General features: G+C 41.2%; 1 protein-coding gene across 2 annotated transcripts; it reads right to left on the bottom strand.

The window, feature by feature from the left end:
* Positions 1-1,073: 1,073 nt before the first annotated feature.
* Positions 1,074-16,827, bottom strand: AQP11 (aquaporin 11). Of its 2 annotated transcripts, XR_013999961.1 has the most exons (4): positions 16,109-16,827; positions 12,121-12,237; positions 7,954-8,204; positions 1,074-2,699 (listed from the first exon to the last, which is right to left on the bottom strand). XR_013999961.1 is itself a non-coding variant. In XM_081152889.1 (3 exons), exons 1-3 carry the CDS (start codon positions 16,725-16,727, stop codon positions 8,125-8,127), a joined length of 816 nt encoding a protein of 271 aa, XP_081009015.1. In that variant the 5' UTR covers positions 16,728-16,827; the 3' UTR covers positions 1,074-8,124. The 2 variants fall into 2 exon arrangements, 1 of the variants encoding a protein (XP_081009015.1); XM_081152889.1 differs by having other exon boundaries at positions 1,074-8,204.
* Between the last annotated feature and the right edge of the window lie 6,874 nt (positions 16,828-23,701).

Here is a 23,701-nt window from a genome sequence, read left to right on the forward strand (position 1 = left end):
TCTCATTCTTGACTAAAACCATTAATGAGAACTTTTTTTTTAAAGTAATGGCAACAAATGAGAATCTTGTTGGTCTTATTATTGTTTGACTTACACTGAGAACATGAACATAAAAAGAGTAAGAAAGTACATTGTTAGAGCTTCTGGCAAATATTTAGTAGGGCAAGGACTCAGCACATTTTAAGGAATTTCTGCTGCCTCTGCTTGGATTAGGAGTAATTTCTTATAGCATACTTATCAACTCTCAGTTTTCAATTTGTATTTACAGATTTATACTTGAACTTCAGTACCATTATATGACTTTAAAAACAAGGTGAGAAAAGCTATGCTAATTAGTTACTAAACTTTGTCACCACTAAGCCCAGTGTTCTTTTCAACACTTTCACTTGGTTTCCCCTTCATCCTTCATGGTAGACTGAAAAAGTAATTTTTCTTTTTTGGACCCTCTCAGAAATACTGAATTTGTTATAGTACGCAAGTAAAAGGTTCACTTGGAATGGACACTGAAATGTACTGAGACCTTTGTACCAGCTACTGCCCTGGGTTCTCTACATACGTTATGTACATAATATTCATGACTGCATATGAGGTGTAGGGGTTTTTATTATCCTACTTTAGAGAGAAGGAAATAGTTTCACTGAAAGGTAAAGTAATGCTTAGTGTCATTGAGATAGTGAGCTGTGATTTTTAAGCCTTGCCATCTACCAGCAGCTGGAAAGAAGCAAGTTCTTTTTACTATGGGGTTTTCAATGTTAAAATTTCAATGGATAGCACAGGAAGTTCCCAAATTTCTCTGCTGCAAATCTCAGCAGCACTCATTCTATTCTAGACATTTATCTATTCCAGTAAGCAGTCAGGGTATTCTCATGCATGGGCTGATCTTAGAAATTATACTTGAGTTCCCTTTTACTTTATTTATTTATTTTATAAGAGAAAGTTTATTTAGAAAGTCACAGAGGTAGAAAAAGTGAGTGGGAGAAGAAATGGGCTCGGGAAACAAGTTACAGAGGCAAAAGAAGGGCCCTTGGACAAGCACAGGAGAAAGACGGAGGCAAGGAAAAGTCACCTGGGGGGAGGGGGGAGGGAAAGGCATGCTTCAAAGAGGGAGCCGCCCTTGAACTCCTTTTAAAGTTATGCTTGCAGACTTGTAATCTTAACTTTCATGAAACCAAGTGCTCTGATAACATACCAACAAAATGTGGAGAAGATTCTGTGCTTTGTGTTTTCCTGTAGGCACTGCTGTGGTCAGCCTGGTATTATGGATGATGTACTCAAATAAGATGCAGGAGGCCAAGCATCTCCTGATGGGGCAGACAAGATGCTTAACCTCTCTGGACCTATTTCCTCATATGTAAAACGAAGGGGATTAGACTAAACGGCTTTCCAAGAGTCAGCTGTCACATTCTGTAATACCAGTCAGTATAGCTCTGAGAAAATAGAAGGTGAGAAAAAGAGATTATGTTAGACTTTTAAAAAGTGAAATTCATAATGTTCAGCAAGCCAACATTTCTTAATTCTATTTGAATTTAATTGTAGGGTTACTAGAATTGTTTTATTTCTTGATGTAGAGAAAATTTAAAGAAAGGCATAGACATTTTCCGCCCATATGTGAGCCATTTAAAATATCCCTAAAGACTAGAGTTAGTGGTCATCTGCTAGATTCTGTCGTTTTTAATATGTGTTCATTAAGATAGGATCCCAGTGGGTTTCCTCCTCCCTCAGATCAGTTTGTCAGATATTGATACTTTTCAAATAAGCTTGTTTAAATCTTTGTAGATTATGCATTTTGAGATATGTTAGGATCTTTGCCAGTATTCTTAAAGAGAGATTATGCACAGATGACCATAATTTATAGTCCTGTACTTTTAGAAAAAGACAAGTGTGATTACTTATTGTTCAGAGAGATAGATACTTAGATAGCATTTGGTTTATCTGCAGGATTTCACATAGTAGCACTACCAGTATAAGCTAACTCTCAAGCAAATCCCATTTTAGAAGTATTTCTAGAATGGGTGAATCTACATCTGCTACCATCTTCTGTGGCTAATATATAGTAATTGAATTCTAGGCAAATTTCTTATGAGAATTCTAAGAATTACTACCATCTCTTGCTAAAGAAGCTGAAACAGAAACATTGTTGCTAGCATCTCTCCCTGTCTGTTCATAGATACATAAATAAAACCACTATGTAACATGGAGGAGTTCATAATTTTAGCTGAGAAGTCAGAAGACCTTTTGGGAGAGCAGTGAAGCTAGTATTGTTCACTGATTTTTAACAATTTTGGGGGTGGGGGGTTGTTTTAACATAATTTTAAGAAGATAAAACATGTAACCTGGGGATAAGAAGGCTAAATAAAAGTGTATGCAAGCTAACTAATTCTTAGGGTTTTTAAAAATTATTTTGAAGATTATATGAATCACTAATATACTCAGAACAACAGGGCCTAGGAACTGGCACAGTAAATTGTTAATTATTACCAATAGTAGTGATTACTTCTTTTTATAGGGGAAAGGAGAAGCTACAAATACAACATTAACTCACCTCATGGAACATATCTGAGGAGCCTGAAATTTAAAAATCCACTGAGCAGTTAAAATAGTTGTGGTGAAATCTGCATTTTTTTCATAGGACCTTCAGGCCTTCATTGCATGTCTCTACTTCTTTACAAACAGGTCTGGTGTACCCGAGCATCTAGTTTCTAGGCATGCAACAGGTTAGAAAAGGAAAAAGGAATTGTGTCTAGCATATCAATAGTAGCAGTAAATAGCCGATTAAATTATGACAACAACAAATGTGTATTACCCAAAAATACAGCAGTCTAAGCCTTTATAGTGTATGGTGCAAATTTGAGGATAGTGCAGCAATTTATGTTCATAAAAGTATGACCAAAATGATCAGCCCAAGATCTGGTTGTAAATAAATCCAAATGTGGCTAATTTAAACAGAAAAATTATTAGGAGCCTATGCAAATAGACCAGAAAGCTGTAATAAACCAGGCTAATAAAAAGATTAGCAACTAGGAGTGGTTTACATAGGATGTTATGATTCCTCTGTTGCTGTTAGACCGATTTCTTTATTGCCCCCATGTCTTTGAGTGACCACAAAGTCCTGGTTGGCATTGTGTTTGTTGCCAGGGACAGAAGACAAGTGTCTGGCCCTGTCAGCTTCTGTAGTTGGAGGGCATTGCCCCTGCCCAGATTCTCACAGTGGAGGATTAGCCCAAATAGAAGGATGCTTGGATGCTGGGAATAAGTTTAATAAATTGGGATCGTATATAGTAAAAGTTAAGAAAGGTTTTTATAAACAGGGACACACTATTTGTCAAATTTAAAAAATGTACATGTTCTTTGACCTAGAAAGTCCATTTAAAGGAATTCATCCTATAGATAAATTTGCACATTAGGAAAAGTTATGTATGTAAGGATATTAATTGCAATTTTATTTATAAAAGCAAGAGACTGAAAACAACTTCAATGTTTATAATTAGGCCTGGGTCAATTTACAGCACAGTTTAAGGGATGGAAAACTATGCCTTAAAAAGAATTTGGTAGTACTCATGTACTGATACTGAATCAGCTACACGATACATTAAATGGAAAAGATCAAGATGCAAAAGATATTTTATATAGAACACATGGGACTGGATGTTACAGCGGCAGTTATTTGTATCATGCTTGTAAATACATAAAATATTTCTGGAAGAACATAAGAAAGTGGTTATAGTTGTTTCTGGGAGAAGTAGGAGATGGAAAGGAGGGAAACAAGTTTTTTCCTCCTGTTTGTGGGCTGAACTGTGTCCCCCCCAAGAACATACATTTAAGTCCTAACCCCAGCACCTCAGAATGTGACCTTATTTGGAAATAGGGTCTTTACAGAGGTAGTCAATTTAAAATTAAATCAGTAGGATGGGCCCTAATCCAGTATGGCTGGTGTCTTTATAAGAAGGGAAAATTTGGAAACAGGCAGATATGAATAAAAGGAAGGCATGTGAAGATGGGAGAATGTAGTACTGGATCTACAATTCAAGGAATTCCTGGGGCTACCAGAAGCTAAGAGGGGCCTAGAACAGATCTAGTACCATTAGAGGGAGCATGGGCCTGCTGACACCTTGGTTTTGGACCTCTGGCCTTTAGAACTGTGAGACAATATTAATTTCTTTTGTTCTAAACCATGCAGCCTGTGCTACTTTGTTATAGCTGCATTAGAAAACTAATATATCCCCCAATAGTTGTTGTTTTTTAACCTGAGGAATAGGAAACTGGGCTATATATCTTAGACTTTCAAGTCTGGACAGCTTGGGTATGTAGCATGTCACGGAGGAAGACTAAAGGCAAAGATGCTAGTTAAGAAGCTGGTATAGCAAATAGAAGCCTAGAGTCCGGGATTTGTAAAGCTGAAGAAAAATGATTTAAATAAGTGCTTAAGCTGAAAAATATTTCCACAAGAAGTTGTGGAATCTTGTATGCTTTTAGAAGCAAGGACAATTATTCATTATGTAGGATGGTTTAAAGTGCAGTTATCCTGTGCCTGGCAGGGTGGCTCAGTTGGTTAGAGTGTCATCCTGATACGTCAAGGTTGTGAGTTCAGTCCTGGGTCAGGGCACATATAAGCAGCAACCAGTGAGTGCATGGAAGAGTGGAGCAACACATCACTGTTTCTCTCACTGTCTCTCAAATCAATTAAAAAAAATTGTTAAGTGAATAACTGGAATACCCATCGATAGATTGGATAAACTCTGCAGTTTGAATTAAGTAGAGCTGCATGTATCAACTTGAGTTATTAGACAGCCAAGGAGAACTGTCAGATACACAGATGAGTATGTGTCAAGTTCAGAACAGTTGTATACGCTAGAGATATAAATTTGGCAGTCATTAGGATATAGTTGCTGCTATAAAGCCACAGGACTGGATAAAATTACCAAGAGAGTGAGTATAAATAGAAAAGAGCTCAGAGAACTGAGCCCTGGGGAACTATCATGTAGTTTGGGGAAAGGAGAACTAATGAATGAAACTTGAGAATATGATTTTCTGGAAACGTGTTTTCAGGAGACAGCAATCAGTTATATCAGGTGCTGATAGGTAGGAAAGATGAGGGCTTGCTTTAACAACATGGAAATCCTTGGCCGGAATTTCAGTGGGATGTTGGACTTGATTAGAATGCTTCTAGAGAACCTAGGAAGAGGAAAATTGAAGGCTTCAAACTCCCACCAACACATCTGCTTACCTAACTTCTTGTGCCAACGTCTCACCTTCCCTCAGTAGGTAAGGCCGGCCCCTTCAGCTGTGCACTCCGTTCTGTCTTCACTAACCTATTAAAAATATGGACTCGGGAAATCTCCCCTCCGTCTCCTTATCAGTTACTTTCTTCACTGCAGCATTCCTGTCAGCATATAAACATGCTGATATCTTTCCCATTAAAAAAAAAAATTCTTTCTTGACCCAACTTTCTCCTTCAGCTACTGCCCACATTTTTTTCCCTTTACAGCAAAACTCTTTTAGAGAACTGTCCCACGGCCATCTCTCATTTTTCTAATATTTCATGTTCAGGCGTAAGCATGGAATAGCAGACAGTTGGATTTAATCTCGATGTGGTTAAGCCATGTGAGTATGAAGAGATAGAGGGACAAGGAAGTTAAGATTGTATGCAAGTGTGTAATGTAAGCTGCTTAAGGAGAAGAGAATACTTGGAAAAGAAGTGAGAGATGTGAAAAGGAGCTGGTATCAGTGGACAAAAGTTCCCCATGGGGGTCAAGGAACCATTGGAAATAGGGTCCTTGAGCTGCAAAGAAGAGTTAGTGTTGGAGAGTGGGGTGTTGAGATCATAGAAGAGTCTGAGTTACTGTTAATGACAAGTTCAAGGTTATGATCAAAGTTGTAGCTGAGACAGAATGAAGAAATTATTGAAGAGCCTTTCAGTTCAGCCAGCATACGGAGAGGCCAAGACACTGGAAGCATCATCTGTATGGGCATTGGAATCAAGAAATGTAACTGGAGTAGTATTGTAGAGAGAGAAAGACAGCAACTAAGTTCTTAAAGGAACAAGGGGGAATTGAGGGGACTGTACGGTAGATAACTGCAATGAGAAGTACCCAGGTAGCAGATGCCATGTGTGGTGACATGTTTTTATTTTTTAATCCTCACCTGAGGATATTTTTTCCATTGACTTTTTTTGAGAGGGAGGGAGGGAGAGAGAGAAACATCAACGAGAGAATCACATAGACCCCCCAACCAGGGCTGGGAGTCGAACCTGTGACTCTTTGGTCCGAGGGTTGACACTCTAACCACTGAGCCAAACCAACCAAGGCTGATGACATGTTTTTAATAGGCAGCAGAAGAGAATAGACGGGAAGCGGCAGCGAGGAGAAAGGAACCTGTGCCACCTCCATGCCCAGTGGTATCAGAGAGGTTTGGTAGAGAAAGCTACCACTTGAGAGGGATTCAGGAGAAGCAGTGTTATCAGAAGTCACACAAATTCTGACAAGTGAAGTTTAGAGGGCTGGATGTTTTCAAAAATTAATACTAATTTTTCTTAAACCACAGAGTCCTCGTGATAAGAGACATGAATAAAAAAAGTCTAAGAAAAACAGCCATGATACAAGTGAAACTCAGCTTCATGTTTGGAAGACAGAGAGTGGCAAAGGGACCATTTTAAAGGGAACAACCATTTTGTTTTGTTTCCATGGCAGAATTCAGGCCTAGTAGTGCCAGATCTTTTGATATTTTGCAAGAGAAAACTGGATTTTTATGTGAAAAAGACTTAAAGTACTAGCTTTTTATACATACTGTGCAGGCTAAATAAAATATGTCAGAGACTGTGTTTAGTTGTTCCAATTTTATGAACTCTGCTTTTAAAATAGGAACTACTGCAGCATGTATTTTCGGGTCCATGGTCGTCAAACTGGCTGGCTGCCTTCCTGGGTGGTCTGCAGCCTTGCAATTCAGTCTGCAGGTGTGAAGAGAGGGGCTATCTACAAGTTGACCACCAAGCAGCACTTGAAGTGCCTGGCAGTTTAGCACTTCCTTTAACTGATTAGTGCTCAAATAGATTTTGTTTCACCCCATATTTTTTTACTTCATTTCTAACCCTGATAATGGAATTGCCTTTGAAGAGGAACACCATTAACCTTTTGTGGCCTGAACTTTCAATACAGTAGACCTCATACAATAAAGGAAAGCTTCTGATAGAGGAAAATTTGAAGGCTCTTTAAGCCTTAACCAAAACAAACAAAAAAACTAGTTAATTCCTAAACAAATTTTAATATTATAAAATATTTACTGTTTCTTCAAAATCTTCAATTTTCCTTTAGTTATATTGATGACTGAGATTTTTTCTATTGAAGTAGAATTCCTAAAGATGGTGTTTGGCTGTATTTGACCTTGGGCAGGACAGCAAACGCCCCTAGACTTAGTTTCCTTATCTGTAAAACATTAAAAATACATGCCCTACCTACTTTGATTAGGATCAAGTGAAAGTGTGAAAAGGTTACATCTTGACTTTGTATGGGTGCTTTGTTTTATTATATCCCATTAAAGAATAACACCTTGCCTAAAGCTAGTGAGTCACTCTGTTTAGAGAAAATATTTTACATTAGAATATATTTAAAATTTAGGGACCCCCCCCCCCCCCCCCCCGGGAGTATGAGTGGATATATAATCTACTTCCAAAAGCAACTTTCCTATTGAAAGATGACACTGGGTATCACTGTGTGAGGTACTGGCTGAAAAGTATCATCTCTCCAGTTTTGTAAGCATGACTAGTACTTTGGTTAAAAATCCTGTTCATTCAGGAGACACTTGATACACTCTTTGGGCCTACCATCACCTTCCTTTCCCTTCTCTCCCTGTACTCACTTTTTTTCTCATAAAAATTAACAGTTATCACTCAATTTATATTTAATGTAGTGAGTCTTTTCTAGCAGCATTTAATACACACTCAAAAGAACAAGTCTTAACTGAGAAATACAGGATGCCTAATTTTTTCAAGTCCCAGTGATAGAAACTAAGGCAGCTTCCTCGAAGTGACTGATGAATCCAGTGCAGCCAATGTGTTGAATCTGAGGTGATAAAATCTTTATCACATCCAGCTGGACTGTCCTGTGACTTAGTCTGAGTCTCTTGGAATAGCTACTCCTTTTTATTAGTTGTATGGTTGTTATACAGCCATGGAAGGAACAAGCTGAATGTCAGAATCATCGACAATATACCTGAAAGATAAAGTACAGTGTTACAATTTCTAAGGAAGCTGATAATCACCAAGTGGGTATAATTTAAGATTATGTACAATTATATACCTAGATTTTTGGGAAGCAATATTTAAAATAATTAGCTACATCGATTCTACATGAAATGTAGATCTTTTCTAAATCTAATATTCTCGCATTATTTTTCTTCAACCATGAATCCTTAAAAACAGTATGCACTTGGTAAAACTAGTAAGGTCTAAACATGAATTTAAAGGATAAACAAAATGGAAATATTTGGAGTTCTAGTTCTGGCTCTATTACTGACTTGCTGAGTGAGAAACTCTAGACTTGGGTCTCCATTTGCTCTTTAAAATGGCAACAACCTGTCCCCTATCCCCTAGGGCACCGATTTTCAACCTTTTTATCGCACACATAAGCTGATTACTAAAAAATATATTTTTGCCTGTCTGACCAAAGAAAAGGTATAATTTTGATTCATTCACACTGGATGGCTGTAGTTCTTTTTGGCTATTTTTTTTTTTTTTAATTTTTGTTTGATAATCTAAGGGAAAAGGTTAGTGCCACTACTAAATAGTCAGGTATTGCATGTTTTACACATTCTTTTGGCACCCCGTTGAAAATCGAAAGCCCTGGCTGGGTGGCTCATATCAGTTGGGACATTGTCTAGTACACCAAGGTTGAGGGTTCAATTCCAGGTCAGGACACATACCTAGGTTACGGGTTCCATCCCCTTAGGGGTGCATGTGGGAGGCAGCAGCTCAGTGTTTGTCTCACATTGATGTTTCTCTCTCTCTCTCTCTCAAAATCAATGGGGTCATGTCCTTGGGTGAGGATTAGAAAAAAGAAAGAAAATCGCTGCCCTAAGGATGTACTGAGAGAATAAAACAGCTGAAAGCACCCTGGAGTTTCCACTTGGAATGCACAAAACAACAATATGCCAGATTACCTTATCTCTTCTCATTTTTTCCATCAATCTTAGCCCTTAATAGCATTTAAAACTGTATCAAGCAAAATATCTACAAACAAAACTTTGGTTAATGCTGAAATTTTAAATATGTAAAAAAAAAAAAATCACATATTAGTAAATCTTTATTTTGAGGTCACACCAGACAAATCTAACATGTAGGTACTGGTTGGTTTTTAATGGGAAACAGATGGAGTAGAGGGAGCCACACAGCTCAAATCAGTATCTTGAAAGGGAAGTGTCCAATAGTTAATGCGTTTATCTTAACGTACTTGGGTTGAAAGCTCTAAGTCAGTTTTAACTAGGATTAAGAGAATTTTTTGGGGGAAAAAAAAAAAGATTTTGTCACATGCAGATTTGATATTATATTACTCTTGTTTGGTAACAACAGGAACCTTAAGGTTTAATTAGCATTTGGATAGCTTAACATATTTTTTAAAGATGAGTCTGTTTTGCAACCAAAGGCTTGAAATGAAAAAAATGTCATAACAATCCCTATGTTAACTGATCCACCAAATTTGACATTTTCTTGATAAAGTCAGAGCTAGAATATAAGACATTACATTTAAAACCTTTTTTCTAAAGTGGAATTCCCATTTCATATAAGCAAATGTAATTTGCTAATTTTCATTCTATGAAATGTGTAAAATAGAGAATTAATATTATATACAGTCTTATAATCACATAACATTTTAAATTAATTTTGGGGAGATGGCACTGGGCATTAAAGGACTTATAATATCTGCTATGAAGAGAAACAAAAAGAATAAGGTCTGGTTTCCAACAATAGTTTGCTCCCTGCTTGGTCAAAAAGGAAAGAAGGTAGCTATGAGGGGGTTACTGTCCATCTCACTCCTCGGCGCTGCCGAATGAAGCTTTCACGGGGTTGGTTTTGACTCCTCATCTCTTACTTAGCTCTTTGAATGATTCTTGTAAAAATATAATTCATTATATTTCCCATCCTGCTTAGAGTTTAATTGTGACCTTACTTCATTTGAGGCCTTTCCCCTGACAAAATTTCATTGTAAGCTGGAATTTGGTATTCTAAAAACTGCCCTTTATTCACGTCTTTTTCCATATATATCGAAGGATTACTGTATTGTTTCTCATTCATAAATCTCTTAAAGAAGTATAGGAACATGCCTCTTTAAACCAAAAAGTACAACAGGAATTTTATGTTGGGTCTATTTAGAAAAAAGCTAGGAGGAGGTGTTTAGGCCAACTAAGAATCTCTGAATGCTTATTTTCAACAAGCTAAGTTTGGCTCAGTGGATAGAGCCTCGGTCGGAGGACTGAAGGGTCCCAGGTTCAATTGTGGCCAAGGGCACGCACCTAGGTTGCAGGCTCGGTCCCTGGCCCCAGTCGGGGTATGTGTGAGAGGCAGCCAATCCATGTGTCTCTCTCACTTTGATGTTTCTTTCTCTCTCTCCCTCCCCTTCCACTCTCTGAAAAGCAATGGCAAAAATATCCTTGGGTAAGGATTTAAAAAAAAAAAAAAAGATTCCTTAAATAGGAAGCAAAGAAATGGATAAAAGTGTATTTTTTTTTTCATTTGGGTTTTTGGATAAGTGGTTCTTTAAAATGTTTTGGTAATGGCCATACATGATATTACCTTCTTGTTTAGACCACATGAACATGAAAAGAAAGAATGTAGCCTGTTTTCCCTCCCTGGTACTCTCTAGTCTGTATACTTTCTAAAAGGGCTGAGATGATTGTTTCATTTTTATCTGTCATTCGAATTTTTCCTAGTACATTCTTCAGGAAGAAGTTACTGAGTGATTTCGCCTTGAAAACGTGTTTAAAGTAAAATGTCAGGTCCTTTTACAGAGAATGTCATTACTTCTGATTTCTTAAAAAATTCTTCTGGAAAGGCCAACTTTTTAGTGTTATTTCAAGTAATGGGTGAAATAATTCCTTAGTATCATGGGCCTGTTGTTAAAATCATAGTTGGAACACATTAACAAATATGCATATAATATATGTTGATTTCAAGTAAGACATAGCAGAGATTTTTCCACATGAAAACTATCACTAGACCTGTCCAATTAGTGACCTTTTTAGCTTCATTAACTTCAGTGACATTTTTAACTTCTTAAAAATAAAAAATTGAGAAAATATATCTTTAAAGCATTTATTATTAGAAAATACTAGCAATCTCTTGAACTAAAGTAAGGCACCATTATTGGCATTTTAAAATGCAGGTTTTCTCTGATATTCTTTATGTGTAGACCTATATATATTATTACTGAGCATGACAGATACTAAATAAAGGCGTAGAAGGAAAATGGTAGGAGTCAATTGTGAGGGCTATTCAGAGCTGTGCTGCTGTCCCTTCTATATGTACCCTTTAAAAAAATTAAAAAGGAAATGAGCAACAATCGACAAAATGCTAACTGTGGATAAAAATAAGGATGAACTAACAGAAAGCCAGGCATCCTCATATTCATTTATAGTTAGGAATTATAATCAGGCTTAAACAAATGACTATACAGTCAAGAAATGCTGATAACTTATATAACTATGCTCATTACAGGTACACATTGTTTCATGAGATGCTTTTCTGTAAAATGAGTCAAATGAACTAAATAGTATTTTACCTGGAGCTCACAAATTTGAAAAAAACTAATTCCTTTAGCAAAAAAATAAAAATACAAAATACTATTTTTTACTGAAATAAATCACTCCTCACTTTTTGCCCTCATATTGGAGGGTTTTTAAAAGTAGTATCATACTTGAAACTGACTACCTTTACATAATGTTGTTTCTTTGAAGATAAAAACAGTTTAAAGAATACTGCACAACATAAAGTGTTATTTCAGGCATATTAACTACCTTTTCCATTTCCTTTTTGTGCCTACTCTGGCTTTGGAAATTGACATGTTACAGTGACATTCCATATCATATTTTAAGATAGTCTAATCTTTCAATCATATTAAATAAAAATATGCTTACCTAAAGAAGGAGCCAGCCAATATACTATAAAAAATTGAAGGAATGCTTCATCAAAACACTTGAAATGCAGTGAAAGTGCCAAAGCTGGATTAAATATAGCTCCTGTTAGACTTCCTCCTGTAACACATTTAAAGCAGAGTGATACCAAACCACTTATCTTACATTTTCTTGTAACTGAAAATAAGGGGATTACTAAATGTGACTATTTTGTTTTATGTAATCAAATACAGTCATCCCTTGGTATCCATGGGGCATTGGTTCCAGAACCCCCTGCAGATACCAAAATCCATAATTGTCCTAGTCTTTATATAAAATGGCATAGTAGTTGTATATAACATACATATATATATATACATCCTCCTGTATACTTTAAGTCACCTCAAGATTGCTTATAATACCCAATACAACGTAAGTGCTATGTAAATAGTTTATTGTTTAGGGAACAATGCCAAGAAAAAAATGTGTGTACATAGTACAGACACAGTTATCATAGGCCTGTCTACATAGTAATCTCAGCAACAACGTAACTTTTTTTAAGAATATTTTTGATCCATGGTTGGTTGAGTCCCTGGATTCAGAATTCATGGATTTGGAACCTGTGGGGTTCCAAATACCGGAGCCAACTGTATTCTTATTTTCTGATCTTTCTTTGCAGAATCACTGGTCATATTATAGAGTATAAAAATAGATTATAATATGCCAGGTGCAGAAAAAAGGACAGGACTTTAAGCCTGGCCGGTGTGGCTCGGTTAGGCGGCGTCCCATGCACCAGGAGGTTGCTGGTTGAGTTGCACGTTTGATTCCTGGTCAGAGCACATGCCTGGTCATTGATATTTCTATCTTTCCCTCTCCCTCCCCCTCCCTGAAATCAATAAAAACATTAAAAAAAAAAAAAAAGGACATTAAGAGAGTTAATCCATTGTTTTTTCTATTATTGTAAAATATACATTCAGAATGAATCTGCTATATTGTTCCTGTAAGGTTTTATAAAACAGGAGATTTGGCTGCCCTTAACCCTGACCTGTTTAAATGAATGAATAATAAAAATAAAATGAAAATACATTTAAAAATAGATACAATACCCGAGGTTCCTCTCGGGTATTAGCATACCTTTGTGTTGAAAACAAAAAGTAAAATGAATCAAAGCATTATCACTGACTCCATTTTTACTTGTCAAGAGAGCCCTGAAGAAGTAACTGAATGGTATGTAAATTATACCTCAGTAAAGTGGTTACAAAATTTTTTTTACCAAGAAGTGGACTGAGTAGTCATGAACGGTAAGCACAAATTCTGTTGACTACTTTTCAGGATTCATGGTCTAGCTCTACGTCTGGGGTATCTCTGACATGGGGCCTAGGAGTTAATAGCTCTGGCTATACAGCAAGAAAAGAAAGAGGATGATGACTGCGTGCCCAACAGTACTCAGCAGGGCTGTGGCCCTAAGGTTATCCCTGAGAGAGACATTTCTGGTGGTTCTTCCATGTGGAAGCTTGGGCACACACATCTGCCCCTGACTCAGCCACACAGAGAGAGCCCAAGATCTTCACAGATTTTATACTGACACACATCAGTATAGCATGTTAACTGTCTTCATAAAATGCAGATTTCACACTTGATAGGCTGAAAACATTGAAGATGTTGAGCGATGAACCAAGTTCACTTAAGTTTTCTTGTAGCATGCTGGCCTCATAGCATGATTTGTAGTCATGCCTCAGCAGTTATAAATTAAATCATATCTCGGGCCTTCGGAATCATTGGCAAACGGCCAAATCCTGGAATGTTAAATCTGCAGCTGCCAAGGGCTAATAGAATTGTTTGGTTGGCAGGTAATCATTTCAGTTCAGCTCCACAAAAAGTTATTGTGTCCCTGTGTACTAGACACCATGGGCAGAAAGACAGGGACTCCCACCGATCTTTACAATATAATGTAATATGTGCTGTGATAATATAGTAAGTGACCTGTGGTGTTTTTTTTTTTTTGCATTTATCAATAAAAATAGACAACCATTGCCCTCATAGTTTACTTTGGTATTCCAAAGGCAAAGACTTTCAGTATGTCTATGAACACTGTCTTGTACCATCCTAAAACTTAAAACTCCCTTTATCTTTGAATCCTCACATCACCAGTTCTGCTCAGTGTGACTTGATGGAAGCTTCCCCTCCTACCAAGAGGTAGAGTCTGTTTCTCCTCTCTCGAATGTAGACCGGCTTGTGACTTGTGTAGACAGAGAATGCAGCAGAAGTGATGCTACGTGAATTCCGAATATGAGAGACGCTGTGTGAGTTCTAGGTTCAGGTCCCAGTGAACCCATCAGCTTCCACTTTTTGCTTTTAGAACATTGCCCTGACCATACAAGTAAGCTGGTCTGACTGCTGGATGAGAGGCCACAGGAAGGAGAACAGGCACTTTGGCACCAACTGCCAGACACTTGAGTGAGGCTACCTTGACTCTTCAGCCCCACCAGCTGACAAGCTAGCTGATCTCAGATGAATTTTCCATGTAACCTACAGAATCATGAAAAATAATATAAAATTGTCATTTTAAGATTGGGGGTGGTTTGTTACACAGCAAGAGTTAACTGTTCATTGAGCTAAAATTTCCCATACCTAAGTTCAAGAAGATTTGCTTTAAGTCTGCGTTAGTAACTTTATACCTCTAACATGTTAATAAATCACACAGCTTCCCCCCCACACACTTTATTTGGGAAGCCAGTAAGTACAGAAGTGGTAGTGACATCAGTGGCCTCCATCTGCACATCGAAGGGCAGGCTGCTAAATCAGTACACAGTCAGACACTTGGTCACTGGCTATCCAAGGAGCCTGTGGCTACACGGCTGGACAGTTATGTTCTGTCTTAAAATACATAATTATTTTGATGTGCTCCATTTTGGTGACTTCTGAGTGTCCTCAACTGTGGAAAAACATTTTTCAAGGGATGATCCTGTTCATACATGGGGGATGTTTCTGCTTTAGCCAAAACCTAAAACTTTAATAAGCAACTATTCACCAACCCCTCAAATATGCATATGTGCGGCCCTTTTGCCTATACCTTGTATTTCCATCTATGTCTACAAAAAGAACGGTACTAGATCTGAAGAAAGGAAAACATGGGAAAGTCATTTTTACCCCAGGAGGGCAGCCATACGTGTAGGAGTCCCCATCTCCAGGTTTGCTGCTTCTCATAGTTTCACTTTTAATGGGCAGAAGGTAAACTCTTAACTACAAATTCCCTTGCCTCCAAGACTTTATAATTCAGATACAGCCCCAATGAAGATATTTTGTTGTAATCTTTTAAAACGACACATTCCATCATTAAACTTGTTTTCCCATCCGAGATCTGTCAAGGTAAACAGATGGTTTACAAGAAATCAGATTTCTCAAGAGTTGTTTTTAAAAAGCACCTTTAATTTCAAGCAAGTTTTAATTTTAAAACATCTTTCTTGACCGGTCACTTCAAAGTTCATTTATTACTCAAGATGAATTATTAAGCAAATAAATGACCAAGTAATTTTTCAGGAAAAGAAGTAGGAAATAGAACTACATAATTTCTACTCGCCACTCTTACCCTACTAGCCAATCATGTCGCTTTAAATTGGAAGGACCTTTTAAAGCCCAGGATCACTTTTCAGTGAGCGTCAGGATCTGCACCAGGGTGGCTTGAGGAAAGAGGTAGCTGGTAAGTTATCTTCCTCTCTACCATTCAAACACCCCTCCGTGGGCTATCTGAACCCTTGGCGATCTCTCTCAGGTTCTCAGTTTCAGCACAGAAGTGGCTCCTTTTTCTGAGGGTTCAAAAAAAGGCCCTGAATGGAGGGTCTACGTTTCGGCCCTGTCTGTAAAGAACGGGACGCACCACGGTTAGGGTAACGGGGATCCTAGTATTGACGCCCCAGAGGTTGCGGGGTTCCCGGTATACCTTGGCAAAGCACTTAGAGCCTCGGGTCAGAGAAGCTCCGGACGTGCCAAGTGTTTTGTGGGAGTAACAAACCTGCATAGACCAAAAAGGTGATGAGCGCCGCCAGCAGGTGGATGCGGAGCTTGGTTCGGACCTCCTGGAAGTGCAGCAAAGCGCTGTGGAAGATAAAGGAGCACACGGCCTCGGTGACCACGGCCTTGGGCAGGTCGACGTGGATGGGGTTCCTGCAGGCGAAGCTCCTCTCGCTGACGTGATACCTGGTCAGTCCCAGGCCCCACAGGGCGCCCACACAGTACCTGCTGCACAGGGCAGCGACCAGCTGCGCCAACAGCCTCACCGCCCCGATCTCGGGGGACATGCCCCCCAGCAGCATCTGCATCATCACGCCGCACGGGTTGCAGGAGGTGCCCACCAGGGTCAGGCCGTGCACCAAGGAGAAGAAGTAGATGAGCGTCAGCGGCCAGGTGGGGTGCGCGGGTTCCTGCTCGCTCAGCAGTTGCAGCTCGTGGGTGCAGAAGCAGAGCTGGAAGGTGGCCAAAAACTCCAAGGCGAAGGTGTGCGCCGTGGGCCTGTGCCTCTGCCGCTGGAGGACCACGCGGGCCAGCGCCACGGACAGCACGATCGCCAGCATCAAGCCCAGCGAGGTGCAGGTGTCCCGCACCTCGGGCCACTGCCCGCGCAGCGCCGTCATGGCTCGCTCCGCTCGAGACCAGGCGGCGGGGTGCGCTCGGCCGCGGGCGCTCTGCGGGCTGGAGTCCGAAGTGCGCGGCCCCGCCCCCTCCCCAGGCCCTCGGGGCGGGCGGACTCTACGCGGGCTGGGGCCCCGGGCGTCGCGCTGGAGGGCTCCTCCCCCGCGCCCGGCTCCAGGCTAGGGCGTCTCATCTGGGGCCGGGGGGAGGGGAGGGGAGGGAGGGGAGGGGGGAGGGGCGGAAGCTCGGTTAGGGCTCTGGCGGAGGGGTCAACGGTCAGCCCGGCCTCCACACGCACATGCCCTCGGCCCCTCTCTCGGGCTCCCGGAGCTCGCGCCAGGGGGCGGGGAGGGCCATCGCGCATGCGCCTGCGGCCCCGCGCCCCCGCCGCGCGGGGTCCGGGAGCTCGGGGCGGGGGCCGGGCGCGGGCGGCTCGCGGGGCGGGCGTGGGAACGGGAGCGACCGCCGCGCTCCTACGGCGGCTTTGAAGCGAGGAAACAGGGTTTTCCTCCCCGCTCCTGGGACTGGAAAGCCGTCAAGCTGGAAAGACGCCTAAAGATCGTCTAGGCCAAGCTCATCTCGTGTTTTATTAATGGGGCGATTGAGAAGACGGGGAGGTGGGAGGTGGAGGTGCCGCGCGGGGTGCGGTGGAGTAGACTCTGGAGAACAGCGAACCAGGGTTTGACCTGTGAAGAAGGGCGTGCAAGGGTCTCCTGATAATCAAGTTCGTTTTCTTCACCTGCCTACGGGGTTGGGGGTCACAGGGCCCGCCCCGTGGGTTTGTTTGCCGCACGGAGCCCGGCGCCCAGGCAGCGTCCGTAAAGTTAGAGCCTAAAGACGAAAGAGCAGGTCTGATGGTGCCCAAGGCTAGTTTCAGTTTTGCAAGATCGAGTTCTGGAGGTGCAAGGAGTGATGGTTGCGCAGTAATGCAACTGTTACAGACGCAACTGTTACTGCGCGGGTGCTTCCAAAGAAAGGCCAGTGTTCCAACCGTCAGAGTGTAGAGTAAGGAAAGGTTATTGATTGAGGAGGCTCCACCGAGAGGGCGGGGGAAATAATCCTCAAGTCCACCTTAATGTTGGGGCAGAGGTGCTGAGCATGCTCTTTTCACGGTGATTATTAGCTATAGTTATAAGAAATATTAATCATGTTAACTGTGGTTCTGTTCTAGTTAGAAAAAGCACTTTCTAACCTGCCTGGGAGTTTTACGCCCCAGGACGTAGGGATTACCCTTGGAATATGGTCCATTCTCCTTTTCCAAGAACTGCCTAACACCACAGAAAGATTAACAGTGGGATTCCCCGGAGGCACCTGCCCTTTGCAACCCCCAGCCCACGTTGCCTGGAATCTGGTCCCTCAGGTGCCCACCCTTTGCGAAACCACCCCCCCCCCCCAGCCCACCTTGCCTACTTCCCCATGCCTGTAATTCCTACTTTGCCATGTAATCTTTGTCCTTCTACCGAATATAAGCAGCTGGCTTATGGGGGTCAACAGAGCAGATTTTTTGTGGGTGACCCTTACTGCTCTCCCATATTGCCGGCAATATTGGAATAAACGGTCATATAAGATTCATCCCTGTCTCTGCTTAATTGGCTCAGATGGTGACAGGCAGCCCAGATACATTGTCCAGTTTCATTAAGAGAGCCCCAAATTCAGGCTGTCTGATCTGTCAAGGGAAGGGAGGAGGGCCGAGGCAAGAGGTGGGTTTCCTCCCTGGCCCTCTTCCACCCCAAGACAGCTAGGAGCTGAAAAGGAGGCCAAGGAGGAGCTCGAAGTTTCTAAATCCCTTTGTTCCTGGTCTGTGGTTGACCCCCCTTGGATCTGAGTCCGGGTTCTGCACCCTCCAGTAAATCTTTGATAAACAGTCATTATTTTATGCATATTTCCCCACCTCTTCCGGAAAGGGCTGCTGGAGTAAAAAAAAACCTCAAGCAGAATTGCTCTAGTTAATTAGCATATTTGAGGCAGGAGCTATGGAGGCCATGAGAGAAAAACAGGCTAGAATTAAGACTGAGAGAGAGCATTTTACTTTGTTGCAAGTGTACTTAATACCACTAAACTGTACACTTAAAAATGGTTAAGCTGCTAACTTTTATGTTATGTGTATTTTACTACAATTTTTTTTAAAGGAATGAGCTGTCAAGCTAAGCAAAGACACGGATAAATCTTAAATGTATATTGCTAAGTGAAAGAATCAAGTCTAAAAGACTACAAACTATATGATTCTATTTATAGTACATTCTGGAAAAGGGAACTATACAGGCAGAAAATAGAAGACTAGGGAGTCAAGGAGAGAGAAGTGTTGAATAGATTAGGCACAGAGGATACTCTCTGATGGTAAAACTATTTTGCATAATATTGTAAGGGTGGATATTTGACACTATGCATTTTTCCAAACCCATAGAACATTAATGTAGGCAAATTTAAAAAATCATTTAGGAGAACCCTCTATACACACATATAGTATTTCCTTACTCTGCCACCTGAGAGGGCTTAGGAGGTAGGATACCCTGGTAGCAAGGAGCACACCTAGTGCCCAGATCTTGGTTTGTAATACCATTCTCCAATAAAAGGAGCCAGGGCTTCTTGGAGAAATGGCTGATTTAACGACAGGGACAGGAAATATACACGGTAAGCCTGGAGCATCTTATAGTGCTAGAAAGTCATAAAAAGGAAAATTTAAAATATGTAGGTATGTCAAAGGGACACAGGAGCCAACTGAAAGAGCTGGCCAAAGCTAGACAATTTGAGAAACAAAAAATAGTATTGCCTTATAACTCAAAGTATAAATTAAAAATCCATGATACACATAAATAATAGAATATAAAAATCTGTGCAGAATAATTTTAAATAATTTACATAGATACTGTGTTTTCAAGGAGGCTGAACATAACTCCTCACTTGTTAAGGGTGGTTTGTGCATATTGACTCCTTCCAAAGAGAACAGTATGGAAAAGGGAACTTTGCAGTGGGGAAACCTGACAAGCATTACCTTACCCAGGTGGTGAAGGTCAACATCAACAGTGATATCATGCCCGGCCGGGTGTGGCTCAGCAGTTGAGCATTGACCTAGGATCCAGGAGATCACGGTTCGATTCCCGGCACATGCCTGGGTTGCGGGCTTGATCCCCAGTCGGGGGCAAGCAGGAGGCAGCCGATCAATGACTCTCATCATTGATGTTTCTCTCTCTCTCTCCCTCTCCCTTCTTTTCTCTGAAATCAATAAAGATATATTTAAAAACACGCACACACACAAACCAGTGATATCATGTTGGTAGTATTTACCCGTGATATGATGTAATGAAAATGGCACTTTACCTCTGTGGTCATCCTTCCCTAAGCACATAACCCCAGTCTAATTATGAGAAAAACATCAGACAAATCCCAACTGAGGGACCTTCTATAAAATACCTAACCAGCATTCCCCTCAAAATTGTCAAGGTCATAAAAAATAAGGGAAGTCTGCCCAGTCAGTGTGGCTTAGTGGCTGAGTGTCGACCCACACACCGAGAGATCACTGGTTCGATTCCCGGTCAGGGCACATGCCTGGGTTTCGAGCTCGATCCCCAGCAGGGGGCATGCAGGAGGCAGTCGATGGATGTTGATGTTTCTCTCTCATTGATGTTTCTAACTCCCTCTCCCTCTCCCTTTCTCTCTAAAATCAATAAAAACATGTTTAAAAAAATAAGGGAAGTCTGAGAAACTGGCATAGTCAAGCGGAGTGTAAGGAGATATAACTAAATGTAATGTATCTTGGATGGGATCCTGGGACAACTAAAGGACACTAGGTAAAAATTAAGGAAATCTGAATAAAATATGGACTTCAGTTAATAATATTAACATTGATTCATTAATTATAACAAGTGTTCCATACTAATTTAAGATGTTAATAACATAAGGGAACTAAAAATAAGGGAAAACTAGGATATGGGATAGCTAGGAACTCTCTCTACTATATTTGCAATTTTTCTGTAAACCTAGAACTTTTTTTTTAAATTTATAAATGTTTTAAATAAAACAGTTTATTAAAATAATAAAATAATACCACACAAACTGAAAGTTGCTCTTGTTTCAGTAGAATTTGGGACACCACGTAGTTTCAGCAGAACTTGAGTTGGCACTGGCGATTTTGGCAATGACGAGAGATGGTGAAGACCACAGCACCATCTAGGAAGAAAAGGCCTCAGCACAGGTCCTCAGTAGCTTTGGGGCAGGCACCTGTGGACACCAGCAACCGCAGAGTGCTTTGGGCAGGTACCCGAGGCCTATCTGCCCTGGAAGCCTCAACAGAAACAGATCTCTCCTGAGAGCCAGAGAGAGAGCTGACTGGAAGGAAATAGCTATGAAGACAACTGCTCCGCAGGTGCAGTTGGGGGCGTCACAAAATCTGGGAGAAAATAAGGAAGTTTGGCTTTCCTGCAGAATGAATGCAAGCAGAGCCAATGAATTACTGTTTTGTAACTATTGTTGCAGCCCTTTATTTCCTGTGAAGAATGTTGTCGTCTGAAAAATGGGATCTACCAAATAAGGGGACATCGTATTGCTAAGATATCTATAAATCTCTTTAAAATCTGATAAATATAAAACTTAAAATATAAAAATCTATAAAATACACCCCCCCCCCAAAAGCAATTTAATGACCTGAGTGAAAGAGTATTTTTAAAAGTAAAGGTTAAAACAAAGTATAGATGCAGAAATCCCTTTCACTGTACCTAACCTATTAGAAATACTAACCTCAACCAACTGGTTTTTCGACTTCCTTTTGTCTCTAATGATGGGACTGGTGGTTCAAAGCTAAATGTCTAGCTTTGAACTTAACTGGACAATCCTGATTCTTGCCAAGATTATCAGCTCTTTGAGTTCTAGTTATGGGAGCCACCTTCTTCTGAATTTCACTCCACCTGACTTCCTATTCACTGTTCCCTTTTTTTTTTTTAATATATCTTTATTGATTTCAGAGAGAGGAAAGGAGAGGGAGAGAGAGAGATAGAAACATCAATGATGAGAGAGCCATTGATGGAGCCCGCAACCCGGGCATGTGCCCTGACGGGGAATCGAACCCCGATCGCCTGGATCCTAGGTTGACGCTCAACCGCTGAGCCACGCCCGGCCGGGCTCACTGTTCCCTTTCTTTCTTTTTTCTTTTTAAAATATATCTTTATTGATTTCAGAGAGAGGAAAGGAGAGGCAGAGAGAGAGAGAGAAACATCAATGATGAGAGAGTCATTGATTGAGCCCACAACCCGGGCATGTGCCCGGACTGGGAATCGAACCCTGATCCTAGATCCTAGGTCGATGCTCCACCACTGAGCCACACCCGGCCGGGCTGTTCCCTTTCTGATGCTCAACTAGCTATTTCATCTTTGCTCAGCTTCTCTTACAGTGTGTGACTGGCTCTTCTACGTTAAAAGTGGTATTTGTGTGTTCTTTAGTAGGATTAATTATTGCCTTATCTCTACACAGTGAACAGAATCTAACGTCAAGACACACCCTAACCCTAGAACAAGGCTTGTTCAATGAAGATCGTGGACAGAATGACTAATTAATAGGCTCTTATCACCATGGAGTATTCATTCATTCAAGTATTTGCTGAAAATCACGTAGGTGCCAGCCAGTGTGCACTGTAACACAGCAAAGAATAAATGCTGTCCATTTGCTCTTGGTGTGTAAGCTACTGAGAAAGACAGGATAATATTAAGCGATGATTGTATATTATGCGTATTAAGATAGGGGAATATTGTGCTGCCATCCCTAAAACTATGGTTTCTAATCTTTCTGGGGCATAGTCATAGACCTCTTGAATTTGATCAACGTCATGGACCCTTGCCTCAGAAAACAAACATAGCCCCGAAAACTTGCCAATGATTTCAAGCGCTTCCATGAGCTCTGGGTTTAGAATTCCTACCCTAAATGGTGAACACCAAAGTCAGGTGCAACCTGAAGATGCAGAAATTCTAAAATATGTGGAGGGGAAGGTAGACTAAGTGCTGAATCCTCAGCAGCAGCAGGAATGAAAAATAAGTTTCTATAGCTTTATCTTACATGTGTTATCACCAGCTACCATGCATAATAATTACTGTTTCCAGGAATAATCCACTACTGAGCACCCAGTGCCCCAGCAGGTGAACTTTGCTCTCCCCCAGGAGAACCCTAAGAAGCTACCAGCTCACTCACCTTTGCTCTAGCACGGTACCAGTGAGATGTGTGGTGAGAGGGGCTGTAAATTAAAACTAAGCCCGGGAAAGTTACCGGGGTTTTGTGTTTGGGCCATTTTATATAGTTGTATAGGACATCAGGAAGTCTTCTCTGATAAGGTGATATTTGAACAGAATCCTATAGAAGTAGGGGAGCAAACCACGGGGGTACTTGGGAGAGCATTTCAGGCCGAGGGAGCAACAAAAGGGTGGAGGCCCACGGGCAGAGGGGAGTGAACGAGGTGCATGGGGACTGAGGGCCGAAGACGGAGTTGAGGCCTGTGTGCGAGGTCTCCCAGGGTCAGGGGTAAAGGATAAGCAGGATTCGAGGGCCCCAGCCCCTGACAGGCCCAGAGAATGCTGTTAGTAATGGGGAGCCGCTCAGGGAAGCCCAGGGGAGGTGTGTGCATTGTGAGCCCCAGGACTGCACAAGACCTGCAGCGGAGGGTGGTTAGCCGCAGCTGGGTAACGTGGAGAGGCTTACGGAGCCTGCCCTTGCCAAGGTGGGGGTTCATGTGGCAACCCCGGAAACCCCTCTGTGGGTGTGGAGGGGGCGAGGATAGGGTCGAGCCCGAAACTGAAAGAACAAAGGGGAAAATACGGAGGAGAGTGAATGGGCAGGGCCTAGACAGGGCGAAGGCCCAGGAAAGGGGGAGGAGGAACTGTTTGCCAAACGGCCACTCTTTGCCCAGTTGTTTGCATATATTTTTAAATTTGGTTTTAAAGTAATACAAAGAGGTGTGTGCTATCGTCCCCATTTTACAAATAAGAAAACTCGAAGG

This window comes from Miniopterus schreibersii, assembly GCF_964146895.1.
Source record: "Miniopterus schreibersii genome assembly, chromosome: 12".
Taxonomy (NCBI): domain Eukaryota; kingdom Metazoa; phylum Chordata; class Mammalia; order Chiroptera; family Miniopteridae; genus Miniopterus; species Miniopterus schreibersii.

Bases quoted from the DNA above. Each gene is read 5' to 3' on its own strand.
- AQP11 (XM_081152889.1), bottom strand. From the start codon at position 16,727: ATGACGGCGCTGCGCGGGCAGTGGCCCGAGGTGCGGGACACCTGCACC. The intron at 12,238-16,108 runs GTTTGTTACTCC...AATGTGTTACAG, and splicing joins CACCTTTTTGGTCTATGCAG to GAGGAAGTCTAACAGGAGCT. The intron at 8,205-12,120 runs GTAAGCATATTT...TTTATCTTTCAG, and splicing joins TTGGCTGGCTCCTTCTTTAG to GTATATTGTCGATGATTCTG.